This window comes from Hemiscyllium ocellatum, chromosome 49, assembly GCF_020745735.1.
Source record: "Hemiscyllium ocellatum isolate sHemOce1 chromosome 49, sHemOce1.pat.X.cur, whole genome shotgun sequence".
NCBI lineage: Eukaryota > Metazoa > Chordata > Chondrichthyes > Orectolobiformes > Hemiscylliidae > Hemiscyllium > Hemiscyllium ocellatum.
The window spans coordinates 9284233-9301032 of NC_083449.1; the positions used below are offsets into that span (position 1 = coordinate 9284233).

The following is a 16800-nucleotide window of genomic DNA, read 5'->3' on the forward strand; positions in this document are numbered from 1 at the left end:
TGCATCTGATGCAGGGGTGATGTGAAAACAACTTCCTTGTGAATTTGTTAACGTGAGCCAAAAAATCTTGTTGGAATAACTCCGAGCTGGAATCCAAGGAAATCATGGCATCGCTCCTCCCAGTTCTGCTGCTGGCTGGCCTGGTTGTGTCGGTGTGCTACATCCACCGGAAGGACACAGGTTTGTAACATTCCATGGAAATGAGATTTGTTCCACATCCCCACATCATGACACTGCCATCCCCGCCAGAATGTAACCTTTCAGTTGAATGACGATAGCCGGGGGAAGGAGGTGATGGGTCGGGAACAGGAGTAGGCCGTGTTCGTGACAGTCTGGAGGGACAGCACTCACAAAGTTAGCCTGTTGGATCGGGTAACTGTGACCCCCACCCCCCCAAACACACACACCACAACTCTGTGTCAGAGCACCTCAGAGAGGTGGAGAGACGTAAGACCATGAGAGTCGGGAACAGGAGGATGATATTCAGTCCCTAAGGATCTTGCTCTGTTATTTAATGCAATGTATCTGGATCAACTTCACTTTCCTGCCTCACTCTCTTTTAACTATGACTCGTTAAAACGTTATCTATGTCCTCCTTAAATTTATTCAGTATTCACTGGACAGGCTGACCTACTCCTAACCATAAACTGAACCCAAGCCCAAAGTCTAACCCTAAACTCAAAACCTAGGTCAACCTTAACCCTTACTCTAACACTAAACTTAACCATAACCCAAACATATCACAAACGCAAATTCTGACCGTAAACGTAAACGTAACTCTATCATTACGTTCACCCTAACTGTAACTTTGGTCCTAACGAAACAGCTAACGCTAATCCTAACCCTAACTCTAGCCCGAGCCCTAACCTAATCCTGTCTCTAAAGCTAACCTTAATCCAAACCATAAACCTAACCATAACTCTAACCTTAAAGCTAACTCTTAACATAACTCTAAACATGACCCTTAACCAAAGACTAGCACTAACTTTAACCTTCATCATTATCCTAGCCCTCACCCGAACCCTATCCATCACCCTAACCCTAAGCAGCTGTTTAATGCATTAAGACAGGTCTGACAATTATCATCTACTGGTGTGTTTGTTCCCTGGTTACGATTGAGATAATGTTTTGGCAGCTCCAATCTGTGACAGTGCAAAGTTACTGTAAATTATGCTGAAAGTATTCTCTCTTTCCCTTCAGGCAATTCGTCAACTGAGTCACAGCGCAGGAGGTAAATGACTGAAACTACAGCTGTTATTTTTGCCATTGTTTATCCCGATTCTTCTCAATCAGGGAGAGACGACAGAAGTGAATAAGTCATAGAGGGAGCTTGCATATGACTGCATCCTTTTAACTTGCGTCTTATCGACAAACCAGGAAACCATATTCCAGGAAATACCAGATCTCGCTGGGTTTTGTACTTTCTGTGATAGCTTTGCCGTTTTGTTGAAGTTGAACATGGTGTTGAAAGCATTGTATTCGAAATGATGACTTCCTTTCCTCCCCCTTTCAACTGAAACTAGATTCCAACCTTCTGGTGAAGGGGCAGCAGCCAGCGATCTGGAGTATGCGGTAGATAGAACAGCACACAATGCTGGTGAGTGCCATTGTGTCGGTGTGATTAAAAAGCCCCTCACAGTGACAGTGCACTGTAACCTGGTAGACATTCTGGATAAACATCCGAACCATCAGATAGGCTCGGGTGAGGCCAATTTCCATGGAGCTGCGGTGTCTGAAGGGGGATGCAGAAAGTAGTGAACAGGAATGAGCCATTCAGCCCTTCCAGCCTGCCCCACCATTCATTATAATCATGGCTGACCATTCAACTCAACCTCACTTTTCCATAGAAACTAGGAATAGGCCATTTAGTCATTCTCGCCTGCTCCGCCCGCTTGATAGGATCGCGGTTGAACATTCAACTCGGTCCCTGGTTCCCCGCTTTCTACGCCATACCCTTCAATCCCTTTAACCCCTAAAGATGCCAACTACTCCTTGTTTGAGATGTACAAAATGATGAGGAGCTTAGAAAAGGTAAACGGTAAGAAACATTTCCTTCTTGATGGAAGGATCAATGGGGGCCATAAAACATACGAACAAAAAAAAAGTACAGGACAGGAGCAGGCCGTTCGGCCCTCCAAGCCTGCGCCGATTATCATGCCCAAACCAAACTAAAAAAAACACACTCATGGCTTTATTTAGTCTCTATCTCACTATTCCCTCCCTGTTCATGTGACCATCCAGATACCGGTAAAACGTGCCTGCTTCCACCATCATTTCTGGCAATGTTTTTCAGGCTCCTTACACTCACTGCATGAGAAACTTCCCTCATACATCTCCCTTAAACTTTCCCCCTCTCACCTTGAATCTGTGCCCCCTTGTAAATTGAACATTAACCCTGGGAATAAGCCCCTGACTATCTACCCTATCTGCCTCTCATAATTTTGGAGACCTCTATCAGGTCTCCTCTCAGCTGCTGTCTTTCCAGAAAAAAACAATAATACTTGTTTTAACTTTTCCTCTTGACCAACGTCCTAGAGAGCTGGCAACATACCAGTGAATCCTCTCTGCACTTTCTCTAAAGCTTCCACGTCCTCTGGTAGTGTGCGACCAAAACAGTACACAATACACCAATTGTGGCCTAACAAGAATTTTGTATTGTTGTAAGATAAATGCCAACTCTTGTACTCCATGCACTGACTGATGAAGTCATGCATGCCATATGCCTTCTTCATCACCTTGGCCACTATAGAGTGAAGTAAGATGCAGGAGCTTCTGAGGGGGGTGCGAGGGAAAACCAGAGGGTAGTGGGAAATCTGGTAGCTACTGCTTGTAAGGGTGAGAGAGGCAGAAATTTTCATTGAAGAAGAATTTAAATGTGTACTTGCGATGCTGAGGCTATGAGTCAACCGCAGGGGAGATGGGTTCAGAAAATAGTGAGGTGCTTGCTTTTGACCAGCCAGGCTCAATGGGCCCTTTTCTTGCTTGAGATCTTTATCTTCAACTAATGTATTTTCCAAACGGCTACTGTTCTTAATATTCTGTGATTGGACCTCCGTTGCGGTGTTTTGCTCGACTTACTAACACTTACCTCAAGTAACATTGGAAACTGAGGGCACAGTTCTCTGCTGTTGAGAAATCCAACAGATGTTGATTACAACAAGCGGTTATGTGCAAAGACCGGGTTCCTCAGACACAGAGCGCCCTGAGCAAACAATAATGAAAAGGAAGACGTTTCCTGTGCAATTATCTTTCGAGAGGTCTTGGCTAACTTAATGTTTCCTAATGAAATGTCTCTGTCTGCATGGTTATCTATCTATCTATCAAGATAAGACCATGGAGCCATAAGATATAGGAGCAGAATTAGGCTATTCAGACTTTTGTAACACCTCTCCCCCTCAATCGGGGCTGATATGTTCCTCAAACTCACTCTCCTCCTTTCTTCCCATTAACCTTCATTCCCCTTCTTAAGCTCCTAGCTACCTCAGAATAAAATATATTTGTTTGTCTGTCTATCTATCTATCCCTCCAATCCATTTAGTCTATTGATCATTTAACCCTTTGTAGTGAAGCTGTCGGATTGATTGTGTTCCTTGCGGCACTTTATTTCTTTGTAGAAAACATCACTGCGAATCCGGTTTATTCAGAGGTCACCATCAAGAAGAGAAAACAGCCCGGGAAAGATCTCTTCACTTCAATACTCCTACCGTGTGTGTATGTGTGTGTGTGTGTGCGTGTATGTGTGAGTTTGGGTGGGCGGGGGTGTGTGTGGTGTTCGGTGGTCATGGGGGAATCATTGGAGCTTCAACAATAGCACGATCTCAGTTGCTGGGGAAGTGTTTATCTGTGTGTGTGTGTGTGTGTGTGTGTGAGAGAGAGAGAGAGAGAGAGAAAGAGAGATGCCAGTTCCAAACAGGGAAATGCAGTAGCATGGTGCTTACAGTGACGGGAGTGTGAGGGATTGGAGTGTGTGGCTAAAATACATCTCCAGCACTTACGAAGGTTGGGCAGTAAACCAGCCAATCAGAAGCAAGTTCCAATCTGATCTCATCTGTACGTTTCTTCTCTCACAGATAGGGTAAAAGCAAAGAGTTCAGAGATGATTTATTGTTGTCAGTGACACAGAACAAACTCATAGAGCAATTAGAGAGGGATATAGTTGTGTGTGTTGGTGGGTGGGTTATGGTAGTGGTTGCTTCAGAATTACTTTTTTTGTACATGTATATACATTGTGTGTGTGAGAATGGAAGTGGGACCCGTACTTCTCTGAGGCAGATCATAGAGTCATAGAGATGTACAGCATGGAAACAGACCCTTCGGTCCAACCAGATATGCCGACCAGATATCCCAAGCCAATCTAGTCCCACCTGACAGCACCCAGCCCATATCCCTCCAAACCCTTCCTATTCATGTACACATCCAAATGCCTCTTAAATGTTGCAATTGTACCAGCCTCTACAACATCCTCTGGCAGCTCATTCCATACATGTGCAACTCTCTGCGTGAAAAAAATGCCCCTTAGGTCTCTTTTATGTCTTTACCCTCTCGCCCTAAACCTATGCCCTCTAGTTCTGGATTCCCCGACCCCAGGGAAAAGACTCTGTCGATTTATCCTATCCATGCCCCTCATAATTTTGTAAACCTCAGCCTCCGATGCTCCAGGGAAAACAGCCTCAGCATGTTCAGCCTCTCTGTGTAGCTCAGATCCTCGAACCCTGACAACATCCTTGTAAATCTTTTCTGAACCCTTTCAAGTTTCACAACATTTTTCCGACACGAAGGAGACCAGAATTGCATGCAATATTCCAACAGTGGTCTAACCAATGTCCTGTACAGTCGCAGCATGACCTCCCAACTCCTGTACTCAATATTCTGACCAATAAAGGAAAGCATACCAAACGCCTTCTTCATTATCCTATCTACCTGCGACTCCACTTTCAAGGAGCTATGAACCTGCACGCCAAGGACTCTTTGTTGACCAACACTCCCAAGGACCTTACCATTAAGTGTATAAGTCCTGCTAAGATTTGCCTTCCCAAAATTCAGCACCTCACATTTATCTGAATTAAACTCCATCTGCCACTTCTCAGCCCATTGGCCCATCTGGTCCAGCTCCTGTTGTAATCTGAGGTAACCCTCTTCACTGTCCACTACACCTCCAATTTTGGTGTCATCTGCAAACTTACTAACTGTACCTCTTATGCTCGCATCCAAATCATTTATGTAAATGACAAAATGTAGAGGGCCCAGCACTGATCGTTGTGGTCACAGGCCTCCAGTCTGAAAAACAACCTTCCACCACCACCCTCTGTCTTCTACCTTTGAGCCAGTTCTGTATCCAAATGGCTAGTTCTCCCTGTATTCCATGAGATCTAGCCTTGCTAATCAGTCTCCCACAGAGAACCTTGTCGAATGCCTTACTGAAGTCCATATAGATATATATAGATCATTTTCACATAAAGCTAAAAACTGCAGATGCTGCAGATCTGAAACAAATTCGACATTTCTGGGGAAACTCAGTAGGTCTGACAACATCTGTGGAGAGAGAAAGAGAGAGAAACAGAGTTAACTTTGCAGAATATTACCACAGAAAGTGCTGGAGAAGTTCAGCAGATCTGGCAGCATCTGTGGAGAGAGAGAAAGCAAGTCTAGGTTTTGTTACGTAATGCTCAAGGCCGATTTGCCAAATACTGCCATTCAGTGATTTGAGACAACCGAGAAATTAAAAGCATCGCCAATCATATTGTTGCTCAGAAGGTTGAGCTTACAATTATCATGCAGATGCTTCTCAACACCTATAAGGGACATTTGAACCGAAATTGGCCTTATCTACAATGAAATCTGTCTCTCAGAACACATTCCAGTCACTGTGTCAGGGGATGAGCAGTAAAAGTCATGTTCGTCCAGGCCATTATCCTGTTCTCTCATTCGACAGCGAGAGAGAGACAGAGAGGGAGAGAGAGAAGTGGGAAGATCATCAAAATTAATTTGCCGGTCATCGTGCGTCATGAGAGAGGAGAGGTTGAGAAGGAGAGTCCCTCAGGGTAACTTCAGCTGGTGTGGGAATTGTAACCATGTTGATGGCAAAGGTTGGCATATGATGCATTGCAAAAACTAACCATGCAGCCAGCTGAATCACATTGAACTAGCAGCATACAGCAGTTAAAACCCAAATGTATGGAACCTGAATAGTTCACTCCTGTCTTTTATGAACAACTACTGAGCAAGTGTCGCAAAGGCTGACGAGATTAAGATGAAGATGTTGCACTGACAAGCATCGTTAAAACTGATACACCATCCTATTGGTCAGAAAACCAATTGCTGGATTTCAACAGAGCCGACTTTCCAAATGCGATATTCTGAAATGTCTGGATTGATTGAGAGGGACACAATTCAGAAAGTGTTGCACTTGATTTTTTTTTAAAATTGACAGAAGCACAGCTACACTTTCCCAATATGCAGCTCCGTCTTTAGTGTTGATTAGCCCTCAATGAGTCCAGATCGAATCGCTAATGCCTGCAAAGAGTTCCTTCTCATCGTTTCCTGTTTTATTTTCAGGCAACTGTATTGCTTTTGCTTTCTCCTCCGATGTGAAGAAGGTATATCACATTTTATGTCTAAATAGACCACGGTTATTGCCACAGAACGTGCAGGTAGATTTATATCTTGCATCCACAGAGAAAAACATGAACTGTGGATTATTATCAGACTAATTGAAGAATATGCCAGAAGTAGATCATTCAGCCCTTCCAAACTACTCTTCCAGTTGAATAGCATCAGCTAATTCAGTCTACTGTTTCACATTTTCTCCCTTTAGCCCCTAAGATCTCTACCCAACTCCTTCCTGAACAACATTCCGTGTTCTGGCCCTGACTGCTTTCTGTGGCAGAGGATTCCACACGCTCCCACTCTCTCTATGTGAAAGTATTATGCCCCATCTCCATCCTACTCCATCTCCTTCAGACTGTGACGTCACGGTTCTGTACACCCTCCTGTTCATCAGGAACATCCTTCCTGTGTTTACCGTTTAGTCCTCTAACTTCTATTAGATTCCCCGTCATTCTTCTAAACTGCTGTGAATATTATCTAATTAATACAGTCTCTCTCCATCCGTCTGTCCTGCCATCCTAGGAATCACATTAGGAAATCTTCCCTGCAGTCCCTCCATAGCCAGAACATTCTTCCTCAGATGAGGAGACGCCAAACTGCGTACGCTATACTCCAGAATGTGGTCTCACTCTGTGCAAGTGCAGCAAGACATCCCTGCTCCAGGTCTTGAATCCTCTCACTATGAAGGCCAACATTCCATTTACCTCTTTCACCGCCTGTTGCTTCTGCAATGTTCACTTGCAGTGACTGGTGTATGAGGGGCACCCAGCCTTATTACACCTCACCCTTTCCCAAGCCATCGCGATTCGGATAATATTTCATCATCCTGTTTTTGCTCTCAATTGGATAAACTCACGCTGATCCACAATAACATCTGTCGTGCATTGGTCCACTCATTCAACTTGTCCAAATCACACTGATGCATCTCTGCATCCTCCTTCTCAGCTCCCTCTCCCTCTCAGCTTTGTGACTGCCTTTAAACACAATGTAAAATAATTGGCAACACTTTCTCAATGGAGTAGATTACTCACTGGTTCGCATTCCACTTCCAATGACCAGAGGCAAGTGAGTTTCAAAATTGGGGCAATATTAGTGTTGATATTCCAGTTCCCTTTCGTACTATATATAACATTACTGACATTGACGTTAAATACTTGCCAGTCCGTTGTCATTAGCACCCAATTGGCAGCAGCATTGTGTACCATCTACAAGATACACTGTAGAAAGTCAGCAAACATCCTCAGACATCATCTTCCAAATCCAAGACAATTCCATCTAGAAGGACAAGTACAGCAGACGGGAAGACCAACCCTTGTGTGTTCCATTCTGAGCCACTCAACATCCTTTGGAAATAAATTAGCTGTTCCTTCAGTGTCGCTGCGTCAAAATATTGGAATTCCATGCCTAAGTGAATTGTGAGTTCCCCTTCAGAAGTTGGGAGTACAGTGGCTCAGGAGAGCAAGTGGAGACAGGGCAACAAATGCTGGGTCCAGCCACGATGCTGCCGTTCTATAAGTAAATGGAAAGAAAATCAAAAACGCCTCAGTCTATTCTGCTCCAAAGAAAGCAAGCCGTGTTTATCCAGCCTCACTTCATTAGTGAAACGCTCCAACCCAGACAACATCCTGGTGAATCTCCTCCGCATCCCGTCCAGTGTATCACATTCTGACGAAAGTGCAGAGGTTGGAACAGCACACAATCGGCTCACCAAAGTCCTGTCACACTCCAACATCACCTTCCTCCTTCTATATCCATATGGCACGTCACAGGAGCACGTGGGACTTGAACCCTACCCTCCTTGCTCAGAGATAGGGACAGTGTCACTTTGCCGCCAGATTTCTAACTTGCAGGCCTTGAACTGCCTGCTGGTGATTCTCATTTTCCGCCGAGACTCCCTGCTACCTGTAACTCAACTATCCTCTCCTTCCCCTTCAGCTTCTTGCTCCCACTCGATTCCAATTTCATTCCAATATCATTCCATTGCAGGATTCGAAGACTAACCCCGATGATTATTGTATCACATACGCCACACTGAACCTCAGCGAGCCCTCTTAGGAAGAAAGGGGGGACGGAAACGTTGACATGAATATTCCACGGAAGTAAGAAGCAAGAAGACAGATTGGTTGGGGGTGTTGGTTCGATTCAGTACACCGTCTGGTGAAGCCATAAATGTACCTCATGTGTACAGATAACTAACTTCTTAATTTTATGTTGGAAACCGTGTTCCACAAGGCATTTTCTTCCGGGGAAGCTACTTTCACGTCAGAGAGACCGTCAATCTGTTCTGGACCTCGCTGGGTTTTGAATTTATCAAACTATTTTGGCTGCTGGTTTTCTTTGGATATTTAATACCTGCCTCACCTTCGCTCTCACGTACATTCCTGAGGATTAAGCTTTTCTATGAATGGACGATCACGTAAGCTGGGAAAGATTTAAAAGGGATCTGAGGGGTATCTTTTTCTCAAACATGATGGTGCAATTTTGGAATGAGCTGCCAGAGAAAGTGATAGCGATAGCTAAAATTGTAACATTTAAAAGACATTGGTACTGGGTTGTATTGGATTCGATTGGACAGGTTGAGCAGGATAGGGCCCAATCGCAGGCAAATGGGGCTAGTTCAGTTTAGGAATCCTGGTCAGTATGGACGAGCTAGGCCGAAGAGCCTATTTCCGTGCTGTATGACTCGACGTTTGCTGAGCTCCCTTTACTCACCGCAGTTAAAGGGAAAAAGGGGGAGGAAAAAGACGGATAGTCACAGATCACAAGTATCCACTGCTGGTAGATGGATCGAGTGACCCCATTCCCTGCTCAATGAAGTCACACACCCATTTATTTCCTTTATTCAGGAAGGCCAGAGGAGAAATCATTAGCCTGCCTGAAGCATTTACCCTCCCAGAGAGAGAGGTCGACTTTGTGTTTGGATTCTATTCGATGATGCATATGAAGGTGTTTTGCCTGCTTGTTTTCTGTAAGTGGATGTTACACGTTATTATCTAAATGAAACATTATGTGTGTTTGTCTCTAGGCTTAGTGAGATGCCAGTGCCATGCTATTAGGAGGAGCGAAAATAATTCAAATTGGTTTGTGTGTTCGATCTTGCGGTTGAAAATATTTATAAGAGGGTGGGGTGAGACAGATAGAATGAAAGAGAGAGGGGCAGGATTGAGGGAGGGGAGAGAAAGAGTGTGGGGGCAGGATTGGGAGAGGAAGAGTGTGGGGGCAGGAGAGAGAGAGAGAGAGTATGGGGGCAGGATTGAGAGAGATTGAGATAGAGAAAGAGAGAGAGAAAGAAAGAGAGAGATAGATAGAAAGAGTTAGATAGAAAGAGAGAGATAGAGACAGAGAGAGGGATATCTGGCCCTGACTGCTTTCTGTGGCAGAGAATTCCCCACTCTCTGGGTGAAGACATTTCGCCCAATCTCAGTGCTGCCCTGTCTCTTTTAAACTGTGACCCTCTGGTTCTGGTCACTTCCACCCGGTGATTGGGAACATCCTTTAGTGTTGGCAGGTAGAGTCTGGATGTGTCGATGGGCCTCTCCTTTACTGTCAGAGTCTATCGCATTAAAGTGTACATTCCTTATCAGATACTGTCACCCAGATTTCTATATTGCCTTTATCCAAAACGAAAGGGCATCAGTTTAGGAGAGGGAAAGGGTTAAAAGGTACCAGAGGGGAACTTTTTCCAAACAGAGGGTGGTTCGTATAAGGAACAAGCTACTGGGGGAATTGGCAGGCACGGATACAACTATTACAGTTAAAATATATTTGGACAGGGACATGGATTGGAATGGTTTATAGCGATATGGGACAACCTACAGGCAGATGGGACTACTTTAATTTGGGAAACCTGGTTGGCATGGACACGTTGGGCTGAAGGGCCTGTTTCTGTGCTAGATGATCCTATGACTCTATTGTGAGATTGAACAGACATCTCCGCACAAAGAAGCAGTGTCCCCAGGACACTTCCCCACCACATCTGGGTTAAAATCTCCCACTTCCTCTTCTATTCTCCTTTGTAAAGTAATCCACGGTTCCATTCTGACATTCTGGTCTCAGCTTTCCATATGGACATCGGATCTGTGGCGTCCCTGAAATAGAGAGCATCATTTTCTCACGGGCAGTGGTACTTCCAATGCAAACGTACAAACTCAAGGTAAAAACAAACAGTGCATCCCTTTGATAAACAGAAATGCTGCCCCAAAACCCGTGGCTGCAGGATTTCAAACAGCACATTCCTCTTTAAGCAAATAACACATGATCGCATCATCTCACAGAGTTTAAAATGGAAAATGAGAACTTTTGTAGGCGTGACGGCCAATTCTCTATCGTTTCTTTTAACAGTAAGAAGGGTTTCACACCCGGAGGTACACGGTATGTTTAAAACGTTACGTTGCACGATTTACACACAAAAGGAGGGAGATGTTTGGAACTCTCACCAAAAATCCAGTGTAGGCTGAATCAGATGTTAGTTTTCAATCTGAGAGAAATTGCAATTGCTAAGGTATTAAAGGGATAGGGGACAAAGAACGTGGAATAGATTTAACGTTACAGGTTATAAACACCGAAAACACTGGAGGAACTCAGCAGGCCCAGCATCATCTATGGAGAGAGAGAGAAAAAAACAGAGCTAACTTTACAGATTATAAATACAGAATCTACTAGAGAAACTCCGCAGGTCTCGCGGCATCTTTGGAGAGAGAGAGAAAAAATCTTAATGATACAGGTTATAAACACAGAAAATACTGGAGGAACTCAGTACGTGTAGAGAGAGAGAATAAAAAACAGCGTTAACATGCTGAGTCCTGTAACCGTTCATCAGTTGACCTTTAACTGCCCTTTGAAATGGCTGAGCTAACTATTTAGTTATATTCATCACTCTGAAGTATCAACAATGAATTGAAACCAGACAGATAACCCAGTATCAACCTGGAAACAGGAAAAGACAATGGCAGATACAACCCTATCGACCCTGCAGAGAGCTCCTCACTAACATCTGGGGGCTAGTACCAGAACTGGGAGAGTCATCATCGTACTCACTTAATCATATCTTACAGATAATGTCCCAGACATCACCATCACCATCCCTGGATATGTCCTGTCCCGCAGTGGGACACACCCAGCAGAGGTGGCTGCACAATGGAATACAGTCCCGAGGGAGGTACACGGCGAGTCCTCAACATTGACTATGGACAACATGAGGTCTCATGGCTTCAGGTTAAACATGGGCAAGGAAACCTCCTGCTGAATACCACATATCGTCCTCCCTCAGCTGATGAATCGGTATTCCTCCATGATAAACAACACTTTGAGGAATTTCTGAGGATGGCAAGGGCACAAAGTCTAACTTGGGTGGAGGATTTCAGTGTCCACCACGAAGACTGGCTCAGCAGAAGCACTACTGATCGAGCTGGTCGGGTCTTAAAGAACATAGCTGTTAGACTGGGTCTTCAGCAGGTGGTGTGGGAACCAACAAGAGGGAATAACAACATGACCTCATCCTTACCAACTGCCAGCTGTAGATGCATCTACCCCATACCATATTGGTAAGAGTGACCCCTGCACAGTCCTTGTGGAAATGGAGTCCCATTGAAGATCATTTCTGTTTATGGGATATGGGTGTCACTGGCTGGGCACATCATTAATTTTTCCCTTCCCTGGTTGCCCCCTTGAGAAGGTGATGGTGAGCTGTCTTCATTAACCACCGCAGTCCACATGCTATAGGTAGACCAACAATTGCCTTAAAGAGGGAATTCTATGATTTTGACCCAGCAACACTGAACGCTCAGCTGATGTATTTCCAAATCAGAATGGTGAGTGGCTCAGAGGGGTATTTGCAGGGGATGGTGTTCCCATATATCCTTCTGGATGGAAGTTGCTATGGGTTTGGAAGTTGCTCTCTCAGGATCTTGGGTGAATTTCAGCAGAACACCTTGTCAATGGTACACACTGTTGCTACTGAGTGTCAGTGGAGGAGGGAATGGGTGTTCATGGATGTGGTGCAGGAACTGCTTTTCCCTGGATGGTGTTGAGTGTCTTGAATATTGTTGGAGCTGCACCTATCAAGACAAGTGGGGAGTATTCCCCTGGCTCCTGAGTTGTGCCTTGTCAATGATGGTCAGGCTTTGGGGAGGAGAAACACTGATTAAACTACAAAATGCAGATTTTGCATCAGACACAAAAACCAAAGGCCTGAACTATGATTAAGAGTGAAAGGCTTCAGTGAAGTTTCACTCATTAGAAATGACTGTCATTGTTGTTCTGCAGGCCAATCTGCAGAGGTTATCATAACAAATCCCAGGGATGGTGTCAGCAAAGAAGGGGAGTGGTTCACTCTGCAGTGTCAGTGCAACAACAGATTTATAAAGGCTTCATGGTATAAAAACAACTTTACAAGATTAAATCTTACAACTTTGGTGGAAGAGTTGGCAGTAAAACTGAGGGATTGTACCAGTGACAAATTTGGAATGTTTTTTCATGTTAACCATTGGACATGGTGACCATTGGTACATAAATGTTGATGTATGTACGCTGTATCAACAACATTCCTTTTGCAGAGAGACCACACAAAATATCATACTCCACGCTCATCCATTCATCGAGTCGCAAGGGGCATGGTGATGCACACTGCGATGCACCAAGGAAGGGAATTCTCAGGCTTCCCGGATTTTAATGTTGACCATCAGGACCAGAAGATATTGAGAAAAAGAGGACGCCATTCAGTCCTTTGATCCTGTCCACATTTCAGTCAGTTAAATGACTGATCTGTGAACGAGTTTCAGGACACAACAAGTCCAAAGAGATTACCCACGTTGGATACAAGACTGGGCCTCACCCTAAACTGGGCCACATTCCAAATTTGGCGTCACCATAAACTGGGCCACATTCCAAACTGGGCCTCACACTAAACTGGGTGACATTACAAAATGGATCTCACCCTAAACTGTACCACATACAAAACTGGGCCTTGCTCTAAACAGGGCCACAACCCAAACTAAGCCTCACCCTAAACTGGGTCACATCACAAACTGTGCTTCACCCTAAACTGGGCCACATCCCAAAGTAGGGTAAAACCTGAACTGGGCCACATCACAAACTGAGCTTCATTATAGACTGGGATATAAGCCATACTGGGCAACGTTCTAAACTGGGCCAAATTGGAGGCTGGGTCTCACATTAAATTACGCCACATCCCAAATTTAGCCTCAATCTAAACTGGGCCACAACTCAAACTGGGCCGCACCCTAAACTGGGCCAAATCCCAAATGAGCTGAAACTGTTTTGCTGGAAAAACACAGCAGGTCAGGCAGCATTCAAGGAGCAGGAGAATCAATGTTTCGGGCATGAGCCCTTTTTCAGGAATGAGGAGAGTGTGCCAAGCAGGCTAAGATAAAAGGTAGGGAGGAGGGACTTGGAGAGGGGCGTTGGAAATGCGATAGGTGGAAGGAATTTAAGGTGAGGGTGAGAGGCCAAAGTGGGGGTGGGGGCGGAGAGGTCAGCAAGAAGATTGCAGGTTAGAAAGGTGGTACTGAAGCAAGGTGAGGGCAGGGGAAATGAGTAAACTGGAGAAATCTGAGTTCATCCCTTGTGGTTGGAGGGTTCCTAGGCGGAAGATGAGTCGCTCTTCCCCCAGCCGTCATGTTGCTATGGTCTGGCAATGGAGGAGTCCAAGGACCTGCATGTCCTTGGTGGAGTGGGAGGGGGAGCTGAAGTGTTGAGCCACGGGGTGGTTGGTCCGGGTGTCCCAGAGGTGTTCTCTGAAACGTTCTGCAAGTAGATGGCCTGTCTCCCCAACATAGAGGAGGCCACATTGGGTGCAGCGGATGCAGTAAATGATGTGTGTGGAGTTGCAGATGAATTTGTGGCTGATATGGAAGGATCCCTTGGGACCTTGGAGGGAAGTGAGGGAGGAGGTGTGGGCGCAAGTTTTGCATTTCTTGCGGTTGCAGGGGAAGGTGCCGGGAGTGGAGGTTGGGTTGGTGGGGGGGTGTGGACCTGACAAGGGAGTCACGGAGGGAGTGTTCTTTTCAGAATGCTGATAGAGGAGGGGAGAGAAATACATCCCGAGTGGCGGGGTCACTTTGGAGGTGGCAGAAATGACGACGGATGATATGATGTATATGGAGGTTGGTGGGGTGGTATGTAAGGACCAGTGGGGTTCTGTCCTGGTGGCAATTGGAGGGGGGGCGCTCAAGGACGGAGGAGCGGGAAGTGGAGGAGATGCAGTGGAGAGCATCATCAATCACGTCTGGGGGGAGATTGCCGTCTTTGAAGAAGGAGGCCATCTGGGTTGTTCTGTATTGGAACTGGTCCTCCTAGGAGCAGATGCGGCGGAGACGAAGGAATTGGGTGCATACACTACACCCGATGTGGCCTCCTCTATACTGGGGAGACAGGCCGCCTACTTGCGGAATGTTTCAGAGAACACCTCTGGGACACCTGGACCAACCAACCCAACCACACCGTGGCTCAACACTTCAACTCCCCCTCCCATTCCACCAAGGACATGCAGGTCAGACCATAGCAACACGACGGCTGGAGGAAGAGCGCCTCATCTTCCGCCTAGGAACCCACCAACCACAAGGGATGAACTCAGATTTCTCCAGTTTCCTCATTTCTCCTCCCCCAACCTTGTCTCAGTCCCAACCCTCGAACTCAGCACCACCTTCTGAACCTGCAATCTTCTTTCTGACCTTTCCGCCCCCACCCTCACTCTGACCTATCACCTTCACCTTAACCTCCTTCCACCTATCACATTTCCAATGCCCCTCCCTCAAGTCCCTCCTCCCTACCTTCTATCTTAGCCTGCTTGGCACACTCTACTCATTCTTGAAGGAGGGCTCATGCCGGAAACATCGATTCTCCTGCTCCTTGGATGCTGCCTGACCTGCTGCACCTTTCCAGCAACACATTTTCAGTTCTGATCTCCAGCATCTGCAGTCCTCACTTTCTCCTAGAAAATCCCAAATAAGGCCACACCCTAAATAGGGCCACATCCCAAAATAAGCCTCAGCCTAAACTGGCCCACAGGCCAAACTGGATCTCACCCGAAACTGGGCTACATCCCAAATTAGGCCTCACCCTGAAATAGGCTACATCCTAAACTGGGCATCTCACTAAACTGGACCACATGCCAAACGTGAGCCTCACCGTAAACTTGGCCACATCCCAACCTGGGTCTCACTGTAAGCTGAGCCTCAAACAATTTTTCATCAGATCATAAAGTTGGTTCAAATGTAAAGTGGGCCACTTCATAAACTAGATCACATCCTAAACTGGACCTCATTCACAACTGGGCCAAATGTCACACTGGGCCTCTACCTAAATTGGGCCAGATATTACCTTGGGATCCATCCTAAACTGCACCTCATTCTACACTGGGTGTCATCCTAACTTGAGCCTCATTGGAGACTGGGCCCATCTGAAGTTGGGACTCACTATAAAACCTTTCCACCACATAAATTGGGCCTGATCCAAAAGTGGGTCTCATCCCAAACCAGGCCTCATACTAAACTGGGCCTCATCTTGAACTGGGACTCAGGCTAAAGTGGCCCATATCCCAAACTGGGATGAAGGGCTTATGCCCGAAACGTCAAATTTCCTGTTCCTTGGATGCTGCCTGACCTGCTGCGCTTTAACCAGCAACACATTTTCAGCTCTTACCCTAAACTAGGCCACATCACAAACGAGGCCTTATCCTAAACTGGGCCACATCCCAAACTGCACCTCACCCTAACCTGAGCCACATCTCATACTGGTCTTCACCCTAGACTGAGCCACATCACAAACTGGGGCCTCACACAACCATAGGACACATCCCAAAGTGTGCCTCACACCAAACTGGGTCACATCCTATTCTGTGCATCACCCTTGACCGGGCTGCATCAAAAATTGGGTGTCATCCTGTATTCGGCTACATCCCAAACTGGGCCACACCCTGAACTGGGTGACATTCCAAACTGGGCCTTGCTGTAAGGTGAGCCTCCCACAAACTTTTTCCAGATCGTAAACTGGGTCGAATCCAAACTGGGGCTCACCCAAAACTACACCACATCCCAAAGTGAGACTCACCCTAAACTGACCCAAACTCAATTTCACTCAAAACTGGGCCAGATCCCAAACTGGGCCTCACCCTGAACCAGGCTATATCCTAAACTGGGCATCAACATAAACTGGACAACATCTCAACCTCTGCCT

The 16800-nt window shown here is 45.9% G+C and overlaps 1 protein-coding gene across 1 annotated transcript in view; it reads right to left on the minus strand.

Annotated features, from left to right (window-relative positions):
• Window positions 1-16800, minus strand: part of LOC132837099 (uncharacterized) — a 489878-nt gene that overhangs the window by 189138 nt on the left and 283940 nt on the right. The window contains exon 3 of the mRNA XM_060856790.1: window positions 16593-16613. Coding sequence (XP_060712773.1) covers window positions 16593-16613 — 21 coding nt within the window. The remainder of the gene's footprint in view (window positions 1-16592; window positions 16614-16800) is intronic.